At 30.3% G+C, this 22204-nt stretch overlaps 2 protein-coding genes across 2 annotated transcripts in view; one reads left to right on the plus strand and one right to left on the minus strand.

Moving 5' to 3' along the window:
- Positions 1-1140: 1140 nt before the first annotated feature.
- Positions 1141-2220, minus strand: LOC123264395 (transmembrane protein 45B-like). The gene is made up of 2 exons (XM_044727685.1): positions 2018-2220; positions 1141-1951 (listed from the first exon to the last, which is right to left on the minus strand). Exon 2 carries the CDS (start codon positions 1920-1922, stop codon positions 1158-1160), a length of 765 nt encoding a protein of 254 aa, XP_044583620.1. The 5' UTR covers positions 1923-1951; positions 2018-2220; the 3' UTR covers positions 1141-1157.
- Positions 2221-11203: 8983 nt separating this feature from the next.
- The window catches only part of LOC123264391 (fez family zinc finger protein erm-like), a 35122-nt gene continuing 24121 nt past the window's right edge, over positions 11204-22204 (plus strand). Inside the window, exon 1 of the mRNA XM_044727679.1 lies at positions 11204-11799. The gene's annotated coding sequence lies outside the window, so the exon portion shown is untranslated. The remainder of the gene's footprint in view (positions 11800-22204) is intronic.

Raw genomic sequence — 22204 nt, forward strand, 5'->3', positions numbered from 1 at the left:
TTGGCTCTCAGCCTCAACAGATATAATGACGTTAAAATCAATTAAAAGTAGATTTTTTTACGCGAAAAAATAATTGAGTTTTGTATCATTAACTTAATAAATAAATGAAATTTTTCACTAGAAAAAAAATCTTGAGAATATACACATTGAACGTGTAAGTGGTGGAAAATTATACAGTGGCACTATTTAATTTTTTTTTTAATATTTTAATCGGATCCTTCTTTCTACGGTAATTCGTAGCTCATCCCCTCTTGTCGGCAAAAAAAATTACATCTCTAGTCACATCTCTATAAATATGTACAATACGACATTTAATTACTGGACATTTCATGAAATTCTCAGTTCGATTCCGAGCAACGGCAAATTGAATTGTTAATTTTTTTTTTTAATTAAAAATTTTTTTGTTACATTTATTAATTAATCAGATTGATATTTTCCTTATTATTTTTTCAATCAAATTCAATGAAAATAAAATTTCTTCAAAATTCTTAACCAAATATACGGCTGGTATCTCCATTTACCTACATGTGAAAATTTCTATTTTCAAATCTAATTATTTCATTAAATATTCCGGAAATCTACTGTTTTTTAATTTTTTTATTAATTACTAGGCTGCGTAGATTGAATTTACAAATTTTCAGGAAGTTTTAAAATTTTTACTACTCCTTAAGACAAAAAAATTTCTTAGTCTAAGAATTTTTGTACTCAAGTCAAGAAAATGAAGTTCTTCAGAATTATTGACTTGATTCAAATAAATTTTTTTTCTGTGTATCTAATTCATCTTATTTGGACATTTTACACCGAATCAGATGGTTTGAAAATTTCTCATTTCTTATTTTCTTAATGTTTTAACGGGAAAGTGCGGGGATAGTTTGTTGAGCCAATCATTCTACTAATTTCTTTTATTTATAATTTTTACAAAATTTTTGATGCAAAAGTGTTGTATTATAAAATTTCCAAAAATAGTCTTGTCTGTAAAAAAATTATCAAAGGCACAATACTAAAAAGAATATTAATTCCTACAAAAAATACCCTAAAGAATACATTTTTTTGGCACTTGTAAACACTAGTCTAACTTTTAAAATTAAATAATCATTATAAATTACAATAATAATAATAATAATCAGTCATGGACAAGTATTTTAACATATTTAAATTTAAATATCATGATGAGGTTCATGACAATAATCATAAATAGGAATTTCCGGCGGTTCTTCGGGTAATTTGGGCATGCATCCTCGAGTGACACAAACAATGCAAAGCGTCACAGCAAAAGCAGTAGCAATGTGCCAAGAAAATGCCAGAGCTACTCGTTCAGGAGACAAAATTTCTAAAGGATATGTCCTGACCATGTGAGCGATCCATCCTCCATGAAGAATAGTAGTGAAACCTCTTAGAATCTTCATGTCTGGCCAGATTATTTCCAGCAAGACAGTGAATGAAGTCATCCAGACAACTCCCGCAAGGATTTTGTTGGGAGTATTCGTCGCTCCGCTGGCCCAGACAAACAGGAACCCTTCCACGAAGAAACTTTGAGCAAGCGCTAAATGCGCCAGGCTGTTGGTCACATTTCTTGGGAAGTAAAACGTCAGGACGTCTACTAGACCGGAAAATGCAAAGAATAAATAAATTGTCGCGTGGACAACTTTTGGAGATACTGTTTCGTTGTCAGGAAGACCGCCGATCATTGTACCCACGAGACCGAGCGCGGTGGCGATTAATTTGAGACTTCCTTCTATTGGATGAACTGAGAACAGTTTTTCACAGTATCGAGCGACTCTTCTGGACTTTGATGGGTCGTTTTCCTCATTGCGCTTCGGGGTGATCCAGAATTTTGCGTACTCGCAGCACCACTTCAAGCCGAAGGCGTAAAAAATGCAGCCAATTAATACGTACGGAAGCGCTGATTCTAATGATTCCATTTTTGGAGGTTGAAATTAAAGTAAATGATGACTAGAAAGAAAAAAAAGATTTTTAGTTAGATTGTAATTGTTTTTATTTATAATAATTACTTACTTATTTTTTTATAAATTTTGTTTTTTCATATTGATGACACTTAAAGTATTTTTTGATGAACTATGACTGTGTCAACTGTGCAATAAGCACGAGATAAAGTAATTTAAAGTAGGCCGGAACTTATTTATAATTTGTTAAATTATTTTAGTGAAAAATGTGTAGGTCGAAATGTTTTGGTCGAACTTACGCGACCTCTGAAAAGTTTTTCAAGTCCATGAACCTTGGAGAGCTTGCAGAGCTGTGTTTAAAAGTAGAGAGTTGCTCTATCATAAGCCAGAGCTGTAGAAGTCTGTTGCGCTATACCTGAACCTGAGTCAGGGTTTTTCCTTGTTTTCGACTGAATATAACTTCCCTGATAGCCACCTTATACCTATAACTTACTGTCAATCTACGTCCGCAATTGGAAGCAAACTTGACGGAAAGAGTTGGCAAAGCAAGCGATTATCTATTAGTTAACTATAACTTACTCTGCAAATAGACGTCAAAACTTGCTGTACAAGTATTTCTGTCAAATTGTAGTAAAGTTGAAAGGAAATTTAACTAAAAGCTTGATTGTTAATTTGTATTCAAGTTGCGGCTGTAGATTTCCGTCAATTTGCTTACAACTGTTGTTGAATGAAGAATTACCGCCAACTTGATGTATAAATTAACCGTAACTGCTAGAACTCAACTACTTACTGAAAAAGCGCTGGCTATCAGGGAATTATTCTTTGATGGATCCTTTTTTATCGTTGCCAGAAAATTTATCATAACGATTCCGGCCGTAGATTCCCTGATAGCCACCTTACCTATAACTCACTGTCAATCTACGTCCGTAATTTGAAGCAAACTTGACGGAAAGAGTTGGCAAAGCGAGCGATTACCTATTAGTTACCTATAAGTTACTCTGCAAATAGACGTCAAAACTTGCTGTACAAGTATTTCTGTCAAATTGTAGTAAAGTTGAAAGGAAATTTAACTAAAAGTTTGATTGTTAATTTGTATTCAAGTTGCGGCTGTAGATTTCCGTCAATTTGCTTACAACTGTTGTTGAGTCAAGAATTACCACCAACTTGATGTTAAGTTAACCGTAACTGCTAGAAGTCAACTACTTACTGAGAAAGCGTTGGCTATCAGGGTTTTCTATTCTAGAATTCTAGAATTTTTAACTTCCCGCTAAGAAAATCGAAGATTTTCAAAAATCGGGAAGTTATTGTTTTCACCCCGTTTTTCAAAAATCGAGTTTTCATCAGATCTCGACGTTTGAAGGTCACAGGAAGCTTCCCTGACTATCCCCGCGAGGTTATCACGGTGTCTGTATGTATGTGTGTGTGTCTGTGTCTGTGTGTGTGAAAGTATGTGAACCGCTTATAACTTTTGAACGGCTTGACCGATTTCATCGCGGTTGGTGCCATTCGAAAGGGCTTGACCAAACTTAGATTTTGAAAACTATTTGGACCGATTCAGACCAATAAATTTTGAGAAATCTTAAAAAAACTGAAAAAAAAAATTTTTTTCAAATGTGGTTTTTTTGGAATAACTTTTAAACGGCTTAAAGGTTCAATTCCAAAAACTAATCAGCTCTTAATCTCAAAAAACCACGTCGATCGCCACCAATCCGGTCAAAATCGGTTTATTCATTCAAAAGTTATTGCGGTTTAAAAATTCAAAAAATAGTGTCATCAAATCCCTATCAGACTTTTGAGCTCGAAGAGCTCAAAATCATAGGAAAACAATCTCTTTGAGCTTGGAGAGCTCAAAATAACCCATAAATTTTATTTTTGAGCTCGAAGAGCTCAAAAACGTCATTGGTGCAATTTTAAGCGCCTAAGTATGGAATTAGCGGGAAGTTGCAGGGATGGCCTTCAGGGTCAACCGTTTTCCTAATTTTTTAATTCTAAATATGTGTAATTTTTTTTTTCAATAGATAAAATACATGCTTTTGCGGGACAGCAAGAAGATCCCAGACGAGACAAAATATTTGTGGCTAGCAAATTTACTCGAAATATTATCTGAGTATCAATTTCAATTCATGAATAATAAAATGAGAAAATTAGATTGGGAACGAATTAAAAATTTAAAATTCAATAGTATTAAATACTGATCGTCAACAGCTGATGCTATTAGACTGCTCAAAAAAATCATGACTACCTTGTAGCACAACTTGATAACTTAAATAACAGTGGAACGAGTCATAATGCATAAAATTTACTTAATGTCATAATTCAATCCCCTGGAATTTAGTGTAAATACAAAACATATATGATATATACGTATAAAACTACGAAAATTTTTCAATATCCGTGACGATCGCTATTAACAAGACTTCTATTAGTTGCATTTAACTGATTTTCATGTCACTATAACTACTTCGGAGTGACCAGTCTAAGTGTGAGAAAAATACGACACCTAGCAGAGATTCCAGGAACTAATCCCCTATAAGATAGCATGAGACGTCTAAAATGTGGTTTTAAGACACTTTTTAACTGAAAACTCTGTTTTTATAGTCGTTTTTTATCTTAGAAGATATTTCGTGTATTCGTAAAAAGAATTGGAATTAAAAAGGTAGACTAACAAGGAGAGTAGGACTTTGATATTTGTTAACGATGGCGAGTAGGTCTTTGTGTGATGCATGGCTCTTATAGGAGTGTGAGTAGATGTAAAGAAATGTCGGTTCCACCCGGTATATTCTACTGCAGGAACATACCAGCAGCGGCTAGGCATTGAGTCCGCCGTTGCGTTGCGTTGGAACACTTGAAGCCTCAACCAGTTACGGCAACAATGGGCTTTGTCTTCACGCCGTCGGCGCTTGCAAATTGGTAGAAATCTTGATTAAAGGTGCAATTCCACTACTGCTGCTGCCTGCTGCTTGCTGCTGCTGCTCTGCCTTAGGAATAATATGAATTGCACCCCGATGCTCTCATTCCTCTTTACTTGTTTGTCTTTTTCCTTTTATTTTTCAACTTTTTGTTCTTCACGGTATTCCTCATCACAGTATTCTCCGTCGCGAGCATAGAAAGGGAGATAAAATCCCAGGAATTATTTATAAACAGTCATGTCATTTTTTTCATTGATATTTGTTCATAAATTACAAACTGTACTCAAAAAGTGAAGCTTTTTTTTCAAATTGTCATCTTACTGGTCAGGGCAATGATTATCACAGCTTACAATATATATTATATAAAAGTTTGAATTTTAACGCACAGACCGCGTTTATTGTATGTAATATTGTAATCTTTTATATATAAGTAGCTCAATTCAATGAATACACGGTGTATTATCCGGATGATCTGAGTGAATGGGCTTAGAGCGCTTATTATTGACGATACATCATATAATATATAATATATAATACATAACAATAATTTCGATGTAGTAATCGAATGTTACCCTTGTCCAGGACACGGGGCGGCAGATAAAGAATTCCCAGCTTGGCCAATGCCAATCGAGTGGACCTTTTGCTTGTAAGGAGTTGTACCAGTCTTAATAGAGGAAACCAACAATTAAATCCCCGGACTACGTGTTTCTATTCACCCTCGGCTTAATCTTGTTCGCTCCTCGGACTCGGTCATGAAAATGTTGACATTTGGATGATTATCGGCTAATCGGTTTTCGGTTATGAAAATTTCTGATGGTGGGAAAATTATGTTTTATTAGAATTGCCAGATGGGGTGTTTATTATTTCTTGATGATTAGATGACAAAGAAATCTCTATTTTTTTGGGTTAATTATTGTTTAGATTGTTATAAACAAAATTTGATGTTCATATCTGGCCTAGTACAAAAATTAGCCGTATCAAGACATGTTAGGGTTGATATGCCATCACAGAAAAAAAGGAGCCAAGAAAATATTTTTCTTCCTAATTATTTTCTTGATCGAAAAAAAATTTTTTTTTGACAAGAAATTTCACTTATTCCATTAAAATTAATTCTCTTGCTTTAAGAAATACGTATCTTGATCCAAGAAAATTTATTTAAGTCAAGAAAATCTTGTATTGAGAAAATTCAGCCTCTTGCTCCAAAAAATTTAGTTCTTGATAGAAGTTAATTTTCTTGTCTTGAGAAAATTTCTTACTTGTTCCAAAAAATTAAATATAAAGATAGAAGTAAATTTTCATAAATATTTTTATTGATTGACATGTCAAATGGCAAGATCAAATAATATTTCATCATTTTTTTTTCATTCAATATGTATAATTGCACACTAAAATAATATAAAATAGGTATCAAATATTCAAGAGAAAAATTTTCTCAAGGTGAGAAAATGTTTTTCTCAGCAGAAGTAGGTGGCGCTGCTTCCCTAAACTATCTAAAAATCTTGATCAAATATAAAAATTTATTGTATTAAGAATTTATGATAATTTGAATTAAGAAAAAATTACTTCTATCAAGAATAGAATTTCAAGAAAAATTTTTTACTTCGGCCAACACAACTTCGGTTTTCCTTCAGGCAACCGACAAATTTTCTTGAGGCAAGAATTTTGTTCTCCAGTCAAGAAATTTTTCTTTCTGTGCACAATAGTCTCGATATGGTCACATATCGATGGTTTTCTGACGTAATCTCGTATCTCAAAAATGACGATTTTGGAGACGAGGTGAAAAATAGCTTATAAAAAATTAATATTCATCTAAAAACAACATTTATCAATTGTATTTTCTAAAAATACTATCGTATTTATTATTAATCTAGTTAATATTTTTTTTCAGCAACGCGTTCATAATTAACTATTAATTTTTCAGTTGAACCTTTTCATCTTCAAAAATCGAGATACGTGGTTGCGTTAGAAAACCCTCGATATGCTGATTTACAATTTCTTTATCGCAAGTAGTGTTGAAAATTTTTCTACAGATTTTATTGATTTTTTGTAATTTAGTTCCTAAAATCACCGCTAAGCGTCGCAGTTTTCTCGCACTCAGAATGGCAAATCCAAAGCATAAAATACTCCCTAGTTTTCTTTACCGTAAAAAGTCTTTCCACCCTTTCCATCTAAAAGTAGTCTCAGCACTTAGAGTTTTCGGATTCTAAAATTTTCAGTCTATCTCATTTAAATCTACAACAAAACTAATACCCGAGGATCTTACTCCCTGGCAGGCAGACTACTGCCAGCGGTACTTCTATTCAGAAATGAAGCTCGACTCCTCTCCTCCGTGAGTCCAACAACTTCAAGCCACTCGTACTTCTGTTTGTGTTTGCTAATTGTGAATTGTCTACTTCTTGCCCGGGTGCCTCAAGTGTCTTTTGTGCAAACACACCCACACCCTCAACAGTTATACACAAAGCTCGAACAATTCTATCATCAGTCATAGTTTCTCCTTTCGTAGCTTGGTTCATGTGTCACATTCGTATCACTGATATGTTTTACATAAATATATACATTTATACGTGAATGCTCAGACCGTAGGTTTAACAAGGCAGCTAAGTTCTGCTTCAGCACCATTCTGCTCCAGCACATCCACCAAATGTGAATACATCTCCCATCTATACATATATATAGGTATATATATATATGCTCTATACATTACAACTACAACTTATAGCACACATCCGGGGGCTTAGAAGTACTCGAGTTTACCTCACTACATGTGCTACAGCACAACAGTACACTACAGATTGCACACTACACACACAAGAGGCACCCGCGAGCAAAAGGCTACCAATTTTTAGGTTTACAAGCGCATAAGAGGGCGATAGTCTTTCTTTGTCACGTAGCTCAACCTTTTTTACTTTATTTCCCTTCATATTCATTCCGGCTAGTTTTTTTATGCTAGAGTTGCACTTTTGGGGTTGCCATGCATGAGCAGTGTGCAATTGTTGCCGGTATATTTGATTTGATTCACCGTTCTTTGTCACTATTCAAGCCCCGGAGACCCAGCTCGCTCCCATTACAGCTGATAATGGCTGTATCTATCGAAACCCACGCGAATTTGGCAATTCACGCGATTCGATAAGTGTTTGCACGACGCTGCTGAATTCTGCATGCCAAATTGTCTCGAAACTAACCCTTCTGCTCTGCACTACACCTATCATTCTTATTAGTGGATTTAGTTGAGTGTTGCCAAGTAATCGATTGATTCAATCGATACAACGTGAACTATTATTTTTTGTAAGAATTCTACTTAGATGTTTTTCTGGGAAAATTTTTCTGAATTGGCTTGGTCTGAGGATTCCATACACCGAAAAAAGTAAACTGTTAAATTCACAAGGATTCCGGTTAATTTTTATAGTTTCAAACAGTACAGCGGACATCAGGCTGGCACAAATGTAAATATTACAAAACTTAATGTAGAAAGTGTAAAAGCCACATTTTATAATTTAATATCGAAAATGTGATTAGTAGCTGTCACTATAGTAAATAACGACTCTCTCATTTTAAAAAATTACAGCTTCAAACAGTAAAAATTGCCGTTTTAATATATAGTCTATACTATAAGGAGAAGGGGAAGGTCTCACATTCGGAGAATTTAACATTTTAAACAGTAAAAATTTTACTCTTAAAATATATATTTTACCAATCCAAGCAAATCAATAATTATAGTTTGATTTTTAGCGTTGCGTTTAAAATTTACCATTTTACTTTGTAAATATTGTCGTTGCTTGTATAGAAATTTAGTAACTGTAGTTTATATTTTTTACATATCATGCAATCATTTTTTCGGTACGAAATGATAAATATCAAAGTCAAAATTCTTAATTATTATACTTAAACATTTTGGACTTTCACATAGCGAATATTACTGTTTGAAATAGTATTTTCTTCCATGTAAAGAGTAAATTGTAACGTTTAAATGGTAAATATTATTAAGTGAATAGTAAAATCACGATTTTACTGTTTGAAATAGTAATTTTTAGCAGTTGATCATTACTTATTATAAATCGACTATTATTTATTACAGTTTACTTTTTTCCGTGTACATAAATTTTATCTGATCATTGGTTATATTGAGCCGTATCTAACTTAACACGGATTCATATATCTTTATTTGACTTAATACGATAATATCAAGCGCAATATAGTCATATCTGCCTTATATGATTTTTGTATAAAAAAATAGTGTAAAAAAATTTCCGAGAGAGCACAATGATTACTAAATTGTCTCTCTCCAAATAATTTAACTTTAAAGTGTAAATTTATAAAATAAAAATCATTGTTTTTATTCAATTGATTTTTAGTTCAACAAATTTTCTACAAAATATAAATTTATAACAGAATTTTTTTTCACATCTTTCTTATTAATTACTCAATTATAGCAAGACTAATTTGTTCCCCTGATAATACGTCGACCGTCGACGGGTATATGTATCATTGCTTGGCATGTGCCGTCGTTTGAGTTGGTGGTCGCACGTGCAGCCACACCAAACTTGTCGCTCGGCAAACAATAAATTCGAGCCAAGTACTGTCATCAATTTAATCGGGTTAAATACCACGGATAGAATACCGGTCAATATTTAAAACCGTCAGCCATAAGTGTTGAACAAATTTCCTATTAGGTATATATAAATATACCTATAGATCATTAGTTTATCCTAGATAATAACAAACCCTGATACATCAAACAAAGGATCGTGTGGGAAGGGAACGTGAGCTGTTGGATGTGCGACAGTGTAGTGTCTTTTTAAGTTTTATCAACTAGCACCGTTCTTTGCACGTACAATAAACTCTTGGTGTTCCCTTTGCTCTTCACTTCAGTTTCATTCCATTTCGATTCGTTCTTGCTCTTAAACTTTTCGACTGGATGGCATTGTCCTTGTCTGGTCTTAGTCGGTAATCTGCTTTGGAGTGTCTCTGGCTGCGCGATTGGCGCGGTAGCAAAGAACGAGGGAGAATCAACCGGGTTTTCATTGGCTCACTGTAAATCCATACTCGGTACTCGCGGGGACGCCTCATTCGCGGCTGTCAGAGAGTATATACACACCAAAAAGCTTCCCCTAGGGAATAAAACCACCCTAAGCGGCGCACCAGCTTTCTCATTCATCCTCACACCATATTCTTCTATCACATTCGAACTAAAATACGTCCATTTATAGTTTTAGACAAAACTAAGAGGCCAATACCTTTTTGGATTTGGAGCGATTATTTATGTTAGGTTCATAGACAAATTTTTGGTCAGTTAGACAATTCTATCTTCTGTAAGACCAAAGTCTACACAGAAAAAAAGGTTCACTTGAGCCAAGAAAATGTTTTTCTTGCTAATTATTTTCTTGAGCGAAAAAAAAAATTTTTTTTGACAGGAAATTTCACTTATTCTAACAAAATTGATTCTCTTGCTGTAAGAAAAATTTATCTTTATCCAAGAAAATTTATTTAAGTCAAGAAAATCTTATTGTTTTGGGAAAATTCAGCCTCTTGCTCCAAAAAATTAAATATAAAGATCGAAGTAAATTTTCATTAATATTTTTATTGATTAACATGTCAAATAGGAAGATCAAATAATATTTCATCATTTTTTTTCATTCAATATGTCCTTTTTTTTTCACCTCGTGAAAAACGTTTTTAATTACCTTAATACGGGCAATTTTCATATTAAGCCTGATATAGATTGATCTAGTCATATCAGACTACGCATGATAAAAAAATTTTTTTCAACTAAATTTATACACTTTTTATGTAATATGCAGTACATTGATTATGTTAATTAACATCATATTATTCTAAAATTAGTTTCTTAATTAATGAAACTAAAAATCAATAACAGATAAGCATTTTAAATAATCCAAAAAAATATTTTTAGTCACAATATTTAGTGCCTCAAAATTAACTCTCTTGTAGCGAGACGATTTAGCGATCATGCGCCACCTGTCGGAAACTTTCCACACTAATTTTGGTTAAAAAGGTTATATATGGACATATGTGACCATATCAGGCTTGATATGGTCATATTGAGTTATATTAAGAGATATAATATAGATGTAGCTAATTTTGTGTCAGCTAATACCAAAATAACGCTAAATTCTTCCCAAAAAGTTCAACAAATGCGCAATAAAATTCCCCTTTGAAATCGATGTTTGTGAAGCGATTTTTGGAAATAAAGCTCGCGTTTCCGAATTGATCAAGCAGTTCTGGTCGCGGGGTAGAGGACAGGAGCCTCTGTATCGGATCTATAGGGCTCGGTGTAAACGGGTGGGCGTGGTCTTGGTGTAGGTTATCCAGACCACGCCCCCTGCCGCGAAAAGGTGCAGTAGAGGGGAAATTGCAGCAGGAGCACGCTGACAGCATCAGAAAGTACTTCCATCTCCATCGGCGGTGACCAGCTAGCTAGCTGCTGGCTAGATTGAGCTTTAGTCGCGCAACTAGGGCGCCCCCTTTGCCCTTTCGCGTTGCATTGAAGAACCACGAGACACACGGGTTTTTCTCGTGCAAACACCACCCGAGACACCGAGTTTAAGGGTTCAACGATCTTACCCGGGACCTCATCAACTGCCTCTTGCTCGCTAGATCTTGTCCCCGAGGAGACGATCGTCATTTTTTCGCCGGGGTTCACTTTACTGCAAGATCGCCGACGGTCACGGTTTCTCTCAGTGAAGTGTCGTGATGTTTTTTTTTAATCATCATCATCATCATTAATTGTTGAAGAAGAAGACTTTATAATTTTTTGAAGTGATTTTGAGAAAGAGGAGTGATTTTAAATCAAGATTTGACATTTTAATCACAAGATTTTTAGTCTTAGGTCAGGACAAAATGATAAAGTGGCCGGATTTTTGGAACTGGCGACAGTGTTATCAGTGACGGGGATTGCTCATTAGTTTTTTGAGTAGTGATTGTGATTACTGTGTAACGGGTCGAAGCAGATAAATTTTTTTGTATAGGTAAGATTTTTTAATAATTTTTTTAATGCAAATTTTCTCATTCCTGAATTTTCCTATCCGACGTTAATATTTATTTTTTATATTTTTAATTCATTAATCGATATCAAATCACAAGCTTAATAATAAGGTAATTAATAATAATTACGGGATTCAATAATAATTATTTAAAATGATATTTTTGTACTTGATGTATCTCGTAATTTTGAAAGTTTGACAAAAATTTCTCCTGTTTTTAAACAAAAATACTATCTAATATTTTACTCTAATAAAAATATAATTTTTGGCAAATTTTCTTGTTTAAATTTGTGCTAATTATTTTAAGGTTTGATTGAATCTCGGAAAAAATAGACTCGAAAAAATTTTAAAATTATAAAAAATTCATATTATTTAATTAAAATTATTATAAAATAAAAATTATAGTAATAATAATATTTTTTTTTGTAACAAAAAATTGCGATGAAAATTAACTTAGCAGATAGTTGATAATTTTAAGAATTTTTGTAACAAATAAATTGTGACAAAAAGAAATTTATAAAAAAAATCGACATTTAGAAATTTAAAAAAACTAAAAATGCTATTTTTTTTAAATAATTTTTTGGAACAAATTTATTTGTTAAAAAAAATTTTAAAATTGTCAAGTGACAATTATTAGTATAATTTTTATTTTATCATAATATGAATTTTTCATAACTTTAAAATTTTTTCGGTCTATTTTTTCCGATTACCGGTTTGATTTTATTAATTTTTGGATACACAATTATTAATATTCTTATAAAATTTCTTATCGAAGAAAAAATTAATTAATTTCATTCCAAAAATCCGCAATTAAATTATTTTTAATTCAAAATATTTAATCTGTTAAAAATTTTTTAGGTAATAGCAATTTTTTTAAAATTAAAAAATTCTTTTCACTGAAGAAAACTTTATTCAAAGTTTTATGATCTTGAATTAAGCAAAAAAGTTCTTTATTAATTTTTTCTTAGTTTAAGGACGTCCAAAAATAATTTTTGTCCTAAATTAAATTAATTTTAAAACTTTAAAAAAATGAATCAAAAATTTCCCCAAAGAAATTATTTTCATAATTATGAAAAAAATAATTTCTGTTTGTTTTTTAGTTAAAAATTAAAGAAAATATTAAAAATAAAAATTTCTGTAGCCTTGCAATTGAAAAAAAAAATTAATTTTAGAGTAAAATAATAACAAAAGTTACAATGAAATCAAGCAACTGTTCATGCAGCCCTCGATAAAATATAATCAAGTACATAGAACGAGTATAATAGCGCAATTACAACTATCAAAAATTACCGAACAATTAGCTCTTATCTCGAAATCATAAAAATATTTAGCCAACACACACTTAAGAGCTTTATGTGCGTACTTGTTTTTTAAACAGTGAGAGGGGAGGAAAAGAGCGCTAATTGGATTCTATTATTTTACAAGAGCACAACTCTGTTTTTAACTACCAAGTGGGTTGTATTCGCGCGTTAGGATCATAAAATATGTATAACGTGTTGCAGTAAGTGGATGAGGAAGGACTTGCGTAAGACGGACGATGTTGACGAGTATAATGAGTGAGCTAAGTAGCAAGTAGAGTAAGTGGTGTTAAGTCTGGGTCTGGGTCGGGGTCGCGATATGAGTATGGAGAAAAGTTTTAACCGAACAAACCCGAGACCTAATCTTAGCGGGCCGAAATTGCTCGTTTTCTTTCTCTCTCTCTCTCTCTCAAGTGAGTAAGTAAGCATGCAGTTCGGTACTTTGGTATTATCCGAAGTAACATGTGGGACAGGGTGGTACTGAGTACGTTTTTCAGGGGCTTCGGTTTATAAACTTCAAGTACTAAACTACACAATGGATTATTATTGTATTGGAGGGGCTCGCGAGGCAAAAAGGGGCCTTCCGATCTCTCTTTCGTTTCATCTATAGGCTACAGGCAAAGGCGAGACTTTATTTTATTTATTATTGTACACTGTAAACGGTTTTGAGCAAACACTCTTGGGGCCTAAGTTACAATACAGTTTTTTTGGTAATTAATTTTTTTTTTTTTTTTTGATATATACTTTTGAATAAAATTGTAGCGATTTTTATTTGGACAAAGCCTAGTAAGAAATTTTTTTTCTAACAATTATTAAAAATATTCAATGGATATTTGAATTATTAAATAGAGACTAATTAAATTTTTAAAGGTTTATAAAAGGTTTTTGTTAAAAACTAAAAAGAAAATTTTTTTTAATTATTTAAAATGATTTTTTCAACAAATAAATTACTGGAAAGAAAATGATCCTAAAAAATTATTTTTTTAGTTATTTTAAATTTTTAAAAAAATTTTTATTGTTATTAACATTATAATTGCAAATTTTTAAATTACTACATCAATTTTTGCATATTTTTTATTCTCAATTTTCAACCAAAAAATTATTAATAAAATTAACAAGTAACCTTACAGTCACTGCCGTAAGCTATAAATAAATAAAATTTTGCTTTATTAAATGATGACTTTTGTTAAATTGCACTGTATTTTTTTAACTATTGACGTTTATAAAGATATAAGCTTATCCTGATGTTACACTCATCAAGAGCTTTTATTTGAGTACCCACATGCATTTTTCATATATTTTATATACTTCATATATATTATATTCATAAAATATATAAAAAGTGCATGTGGGTACTCGAATGAAAGGTCTCAATGAGTGCAACATCAGAATGGACTTATATTTACGAAAATATTAAGAATTAAGGAATGACTGTTGCATTTTGTTAACTAATGATGTTTTTAACGATATAAGCTCATTTGAATGTTACACTCATCGAGAGCTTTCATTTGAGTACCCACATGCATTTTTGATATATTTTTCATATATACATATATATATATATATATATATATATATATATATATATATATATATATATATATAGGTATATATAATATATAATATATATAAATATATGAAAAATTGATGTGGGTACTCAAATGAAAGGTCTCGATAAGTATAATGTCGGGGTGAGCTTATATCTTTAAAAATGTCAATAATTTACAAGATACAATGTCATTTCTTAATTATTGACATTTTTAAAGATATAAACTCATCTTGATATTACACTCATCAAGAGCTTTCATTTGAATACCCACATGCATTTTCATATATTTTTCATATATACATATTTATAATATATATAAATATATGAAAAATTGATGTGGATACTCAAATGAAAGGTCTCGATGACGTAACATCAAGATGAGCTTATATCTTTAAAAATGTCAATAGTTCACAAGATACAAGGTCATTTCTTAATTATGTATCTATTAGACATAAATTATTTTCGAATTCAGCCTATATACTTATCATAATAAATTGACTATCGGTGAGATTGAAATGAAACCTTGAAAAGGCACAAATTCAAGTTAAGATGTTTGCAATGACGCTAAATTTCCCTAAAAAACCTATTTTATCATATGACTATCCTGAAAAAAAAATTTTTCTTAATCTCTTAATAATAAAGATTATAAATTTTCATTTTTATAATTTATTCAACTTTCTTAAAATTCATCAATAATTAAAAAAAAATCCCTTCTAAGATTAGACACTAGGATACGTTTGCAAACATGCGACGGCATCTAGTGATTAGCATAGATATCTCCAGGCCCTTATCTCCTTAATTCGACCTCTGCTGAGCATTAATTGTCGGTTTGCTCTTATGCACAAGTATATTTATACATATGATAATAATTTACCCAAATAAAAACCACACCCGCTAATAATACATATAAAAAAAAAAAGTGAATTTACACAGCCATTATTATCATTTCCATTATTTGGACATTTCGATTCCGAAATAAAAATCTTAATGAATTTTTATTAATTCAACCGAATAAATTTCAGTGAGCGTTTGTTCGATCTGTTTCCCGTTTAGTTTAAATACGCCGTTATCCCGCAGACTTATTCCTTTATATCCTCAATTCACCTCAACTCTGTATGCTATATATTATACTTATATACTGTACACCCGTGAATCCGGACGGCGGTGTCGCATTATTACGCTACTTGATTTTATGTCGAGAGTCCTGCTGCCGAGCAGTAGCTTCCTCGCTGGTGTATTACTATATATTACATATATACCCGGCAGCTGTCTACGTCGATTATTCGCCATTGAAATATTCTGTTGGGATTTTCCTCGACGGCATACAGAAGGGGATCATAAGGTCTGCTCCACTTCTTCTTTTTCTTTATCTTCACCCACTGCTTCATCTCCTTCATCTTGTCTTCATCCTGAGCTAATATTTAAAGAGGTTATAAATAGAGAAGGAGAATCCTTCTTGGTTCTTGCCCTACATGCTCTGATAATTATAATTATTTTATTTTTACATTTTTTGAGAATTTATCAATCTAATCATAATCATCGAAGCTTAATTATATTACCGGTAAAAAGATTTATTTGGACGTTTACAAGAAAAAAATTCAATAATTAATTTTAAGCTTGGAGAATATTAAATGGTAGAATTTTAAAAAAATTATTAGTTTTATAATTTTAACTAGGAATTATTTAAGGGAGATTTGAAAATAAATAATGGTAATATTTATAATTTAAATGGTAATGGTTACTATTTATAATGGTAAAGAATACTATCAAGAATGCTACCCCCAACTATTTAAGATTCTAAAAACTCTCCAACTAAAAAATTGTATTTAAAAAATAAAGCACACTTGTAATTATTTAACATCTATTAAATACTGATGATTTAATTATATGCTACAGACTTTGTTGAGACACTAGGTTGTAACATCACACTTACTAAACTAAATAAATAAACAATTACAACAGCAGGTTAATTATTGGATAAAAATGAATATTACCAATCTACCCTTATTAATTTAATTATAAAATATGTCTTCTTTTAAAAGTTTTAAACTCTTAATAATTACATCTTCTTAAACACTCGAAATATTTTTTATTTTACAATCCACTGTCTCAATAAATAATTGTCAGTCATAAACAACTAATATATTTTATTAAACTTATTCAATTATAAATAATGGATTTTTACCAAAATATTATTTTATATTTAAAGATAAAGTTATTTATAAGATTTAAAAGAGTCTAGGTGTAACAATGATTAATAAGTATTTGTAATATGTAATGGTTAGTGAGGATGCTTGGGTGGTGACTTTTATACTTTCTGATAGTAACTATTACCGTCTCAATTATACGTATTATTAATCCAATGTTTTTGGGAGTTACAAAGTTGATAATATAATTTACAATGTCAATTTTGAATTGCAATAATGCTTTTTGGTTAATTGTCCCAATATTTAATGATAAAGTTTATAATATTGATATTGACAATAAAAACAAAAATTATCAACTTATACAAAATTTTTAATTTCATCTTCAGAATACTTCTATTTATTTACTCCATAGTACCTTCTAAAATTAATTAAAAAATTTCTTCAATAAAAATCAATATTTATAATAATCTCCATATAATTATTAAAAATAAAAACTCCAAAAATTATCTGTTAAATAAAATCTACCCCTTGAAATTGTTAACATGTAATATAAAAATTACCAACTAAAGATGACAATCATAAAATCATACACAGAAAGAAAAATTTCTTGATTGGAGAACAAAATTCTTGGCTCAAGAAAATTTGTCGGGTGCCTGAAGGAAGACCGAAGTTGTGTTGGCCTAAGTAAAAATTTTTATTGAAATTCTATTCTTGGCGGAAGTAATTTTTTCTTAATTCATATTATCATAAATACTTGATACAATAAATTTTTATATTTGATCAAGATTTTTAGATACTTTAGGGAAGCAGCGCCACCTTCTTCAGCTGAGAAAAAAATTTTCTCACCTTGAGAAAATTTTTCTTGTGAATATTTGATACCCATTTTATATTATTTTAGCGTGCAATTATACATATTGAATGAAAAAAAATGATTAAATATTATTTGATCTTCTCATTTGACATGTTAATCAATAAAAATATTAATGAAAATTTACTTCTATCTTTATATTTAATTTTTTGGAGCAAGAGAGAAATTTTCTCAACACAAGAAAATTTACTTCTGTCAAGAACTAAATTTTTTGGAGCAAGAGGCTGAATTTTCCCAAAACAACAAGATTTTCTTGACTTAAATAAATTTTCTTGGATAAAGATAAATTTTTCTTTAAGCAAGAGAATCAATTTTGTTGGAATAAGTGAAATTTCCTGTCAAAAAAATTTTTTTTTTTCGCTCAAGAAAATAATTAGGAAGAAAAATATTTTCTTGGCTCACGTGAATTTTTTTTTCTGTGTACTTTAATTCCTCTGTTTAGTAGCAAGTAATTAAAATTTTTATTTCTTTAAAAAACTTCCAACAATTTAAAATAAAAAAACAAAAGGCAAATCTTGGCTGAGAATGAACCAGAATTCAATGAAATAAATCACTCGAAGGCGTGAGAACTATAAACTATTTATTATTTTTTCCATCGCGTGCAAGTTAACACACTGATCGTGGCATTTGCGCGGCAAAATAATCCGTGAAACGCGAGAAAATATAAATAAAAAAGCCGCAAAAAAATTAATTTATTTTTAAAAACAATCAAAACTTTAAATTTAAAATAATTTTTTTTGGAATTGACAGGCAGCTCTATAAGCTTTAGATCGTGAGATTGATAGCCTGGAGGGTGCGAGGGAGTGTGTAATATGTAACCGGCAATAAATAACGATAAACTTATGACAAACAAATTACTTGGCACGGACTTGCCCCGTCGCTATCGTATATCTGTCTACAAATTAGCAACCGGTAAACTTGACTACGAGCTTTTGTTAAGTCATAGTTGGATAAATGTGTACGTAAATACATATATATTCTATATGTAGATATATACACATACGATTCTTAAAGAATCATATGTATGTGCGCTATGTAGCATTATGCGAGCACGAGGCAAATGCTCAGAGCTTCGAGGGTTTTATAGAGGGTGTGTGTAAACTGTACGGTATATATGTACATTTTGCAAGTATAAATGTGTATGTAGTTTGGATAAGGGTTGCCCCAGAATTAATGTACCACTTCCTCTTGAAGCCAAAGGCAATTTCAACCTCAAGCTGTAACGCTAAACTTAAAACGCCTTACTTTCTGGTCTTTTCAATTAATCTTGCGCATATTGTTTTTGGTTCTTTTTTTCCACTGATAAGTTGAGATGCTTTGAACAAAAGACACGCGGTCATTTTTTTTTAGATTTTATTTAATAAGAAAACTTTTATTTAATAAAAATTTTGTGAAACTAAAAAACTTTTTAGAATGCCAAAGAAATTTTTTAGTTTTTTTTTTTAATATGATTGTCCGATTTTTAAATTAAAAGAAAAACTGAATTTATTTTTTTTTTACTAAAAATATTAATTAATTAAAAAAAATATGTCAGACGATTTTTTGATCTTTTATAATCAAACAAATTTTTTAAAATTACAAAATAAAATTTTTTTAAATGGATTTAATTTATTTTTCTATTAATTCTAATTAAACTTCATGATTTTAAAGAAAATTTATGTCGCAAAATTTTTAATAAAATAAAATTTGATTCCAATCTAAAAAAAAATTATTTTATAGAAAATTTTTGTAAAAAAATTGGACAATTTTATCTTTGACAAAAAAATATAATAAATTGATTTTTTCCAGGCAAAAATTGATAAATTTTTATATTAAAATAATTATCACAAATTAAATAAAAAAAAATTAGCAAAAAAATGTATTTTAAATCGAGTAGAATTTCAAAATAATTTTCTTGTTCAAAATTAAGCTAAAATTTTAATAAATATTTAAAATTTTAATTACAGAAATTTTTAAGCTTCAATTTTATTAATTTATATTTAAAAAAAAAATTAAATAATTTTGTAAACAGTAAATAAATTTTTTAATCATTAATTATTCATAATCCATGATATTTAATTAAGGATAATAATTAAATAAAATTATAATTGTAAAATATTTCCAATGGATACAAATTATTCTAATTTTATAAAATTACCAATTATTAACTCAACTCTCGCGATAGTTTTCATCAAAATTTGATCGAGTACTCGTAATGAATAATTAACATTCGCATTTACAATGGATTATCAGTTAATATTGTAAATAATTAATAACTTGAGCGAGCTGACAAGCGGAATTGATTTTATACGTTCGAGGGTCTTTTCATTGATGGGTTATTTCGCGTAACAATAACATCTGTTATCTGGATTACACTCGACTAATGAACTCATTTTGAATTTAATAATTTATAATTACAATGATACAAAAAAGAATAATTTAATTTAACATAAAAAAAAATTAAATTTCTTCAGAAAAATAAAAATAAAGCTCGCAATAAATTAAAGAAATTTCAATTAAAACTGAGACCCGCTGGGAAAAAATTATCACCTTCAAATCGTCATTAAAAAAGGATTAAGTTAATAAATAATCCACAATTACAATTATGAAGTAGTAAGAGTAATTTATGTAAGCTGCCTAATTTAATTGGGAATTTAATAAATACAAAGTTGCATATATTAAAAAAAAAACTTTGAAAAATTGACATTAAAAGAAACAAAATAGTTTAAAATAATGAAGAAAAAGGTGCTCGGGCTCATACATCCGGCGGAGATTAACAGATAACAAGGTGTGCAATACTATGTTGTATGTATGACATTGGATAAATTAAGAGAGTTGACGGGAGCGGGAGATGGTAAATTCTCTTAGGTTTGCGGGGAACACCTTATATTAGTATACGGTGTAATAGTAAGCAGGTGCAAGGATCTTGGCTCGTTATCGTACAACGCATAAAACATTATCTCACACACTTACATTCCCTCACTGCATTAATTCTTTCTCCTACGCAGCCTTAATTTATTCACTGCACTGAAAAATAGCTCCTAGCTACTCAGATGCTTTTTTGCATATTTAAACGACCTTTACAGTTTAATGGCCGAGTGTTTTTTGGGAAATTCTTATATTTATGTCAAGCCAGTATTTTATTTTTAATAAAAAAAAAATAAGTTTAATAATTCGTCAATTTTTTTTTTTAATTCGATTGTTGGTAACTTAGTTTAAATAATTGTAACATTTTTGGATAAGTTGAATTTTTTGAAATTTTTTGAAGGACTAGTTGAACTATTTGACCTTTGAGATACTGAAAATTTTTTAAAGACGTGAGGAATGTATGCAGAAAATTTTAAGCTTAAACTAAAAAATTCTAAATTGAGCTGGCGAGTTCTAAAATTTACGTTTAAATTCTGATTGAATGAGAGTGATTTAGAAAATTCTAGAATGATCTAAAATAACTCCGACTAAAGTAAAAACCTTCAAAGTGTATTCTTATCGGTCGAAAATATGCTGGATTATTTTCGTAACTTTTAAAACATCCCAAAAAATTTTCTAATATCAACAAATAACTACACTATTAAAAATGACCCAGCGAAGCGGGTGTTCACGGCTAGTTATTTTTAAAATTTTGTTTAGTTAAATTTTGTATCTATATTATTCTCTAGATAATTAAGAAATGACCTTTTATTTTGTGAAATATTGACATTTTTGAAGATATAAGCTCATCCCGATGTTACACTCATCGAGAACTTTCATTTGAGTACCCACATCAATTTTTCATATATTTATATATATTATATATATAAATATATGAAAAATATATCAAAATGCATGTGGGTACTCAAATAAAAGGTCTTGATGAGTGTAACATCGGGATGAGTTTATATCTTAAAAAATGTCAATAATTAAAAAATGACATTGTATCTTGTGAACTATTGACATTTTTAAAGATATAAGCTCATCCTGACGTTACACTCATCGAGATCTTTCATTTGAGTACCATCATCAATTTTTCATATATTTATATATATTATGTATATGTATACATGAGAAATATATCAAAATGCATGTGGGTACTCAAATGAAAGCTCTTGATGAGTGTAACATCGAGATGAATTTATATCTTAAAAAATGTCAATAAATAAGAAATGACATTGCATCTTGTGAACCATTGACATTTTTAAAGATATTAGCTCACCCCGATGTTACACTCATCGAGACCTTTCATTTGAGTACCCACATCAATTTTTCATATATTTATATATATTACATATATAAATATATCAAAATGCATGTGGGTACTCAAATGAAAGGTCGTGATGAGTGTAACATCGGGATGAGTTTATATCTTTAAAAACGTCAATATTTAAGAGAATACAGTGCAATTTAACAAAAATCATTATTTAATAAAACAAAATTTTAATTGTCTATAGTTCACAAGTCACGGCAGTCACATAGTGACTGCAAGGTTGCTAGTAATTATTAATTTTTTTGGGAAAAAAGAAGTACTGGAAAAATTATAAATTCTGAAATCTTATTAAAAAATTTTGAACCATGA

Source organism: Cotesia glomerata, linkage group LG4, assembly GCF_020080835.1.
Source record: "Cotesia glomerata isolate CgM1 linkage group LG4, MPM_Cglom_v2.3, whole genome shotgun sequence".
Taxonomy (NCBI): Eukaryota; Metazoa; Arthropoda; class Insecta; order Hymenoptera; family Braconidae; genus Cotesia; species Cotesia glomerata.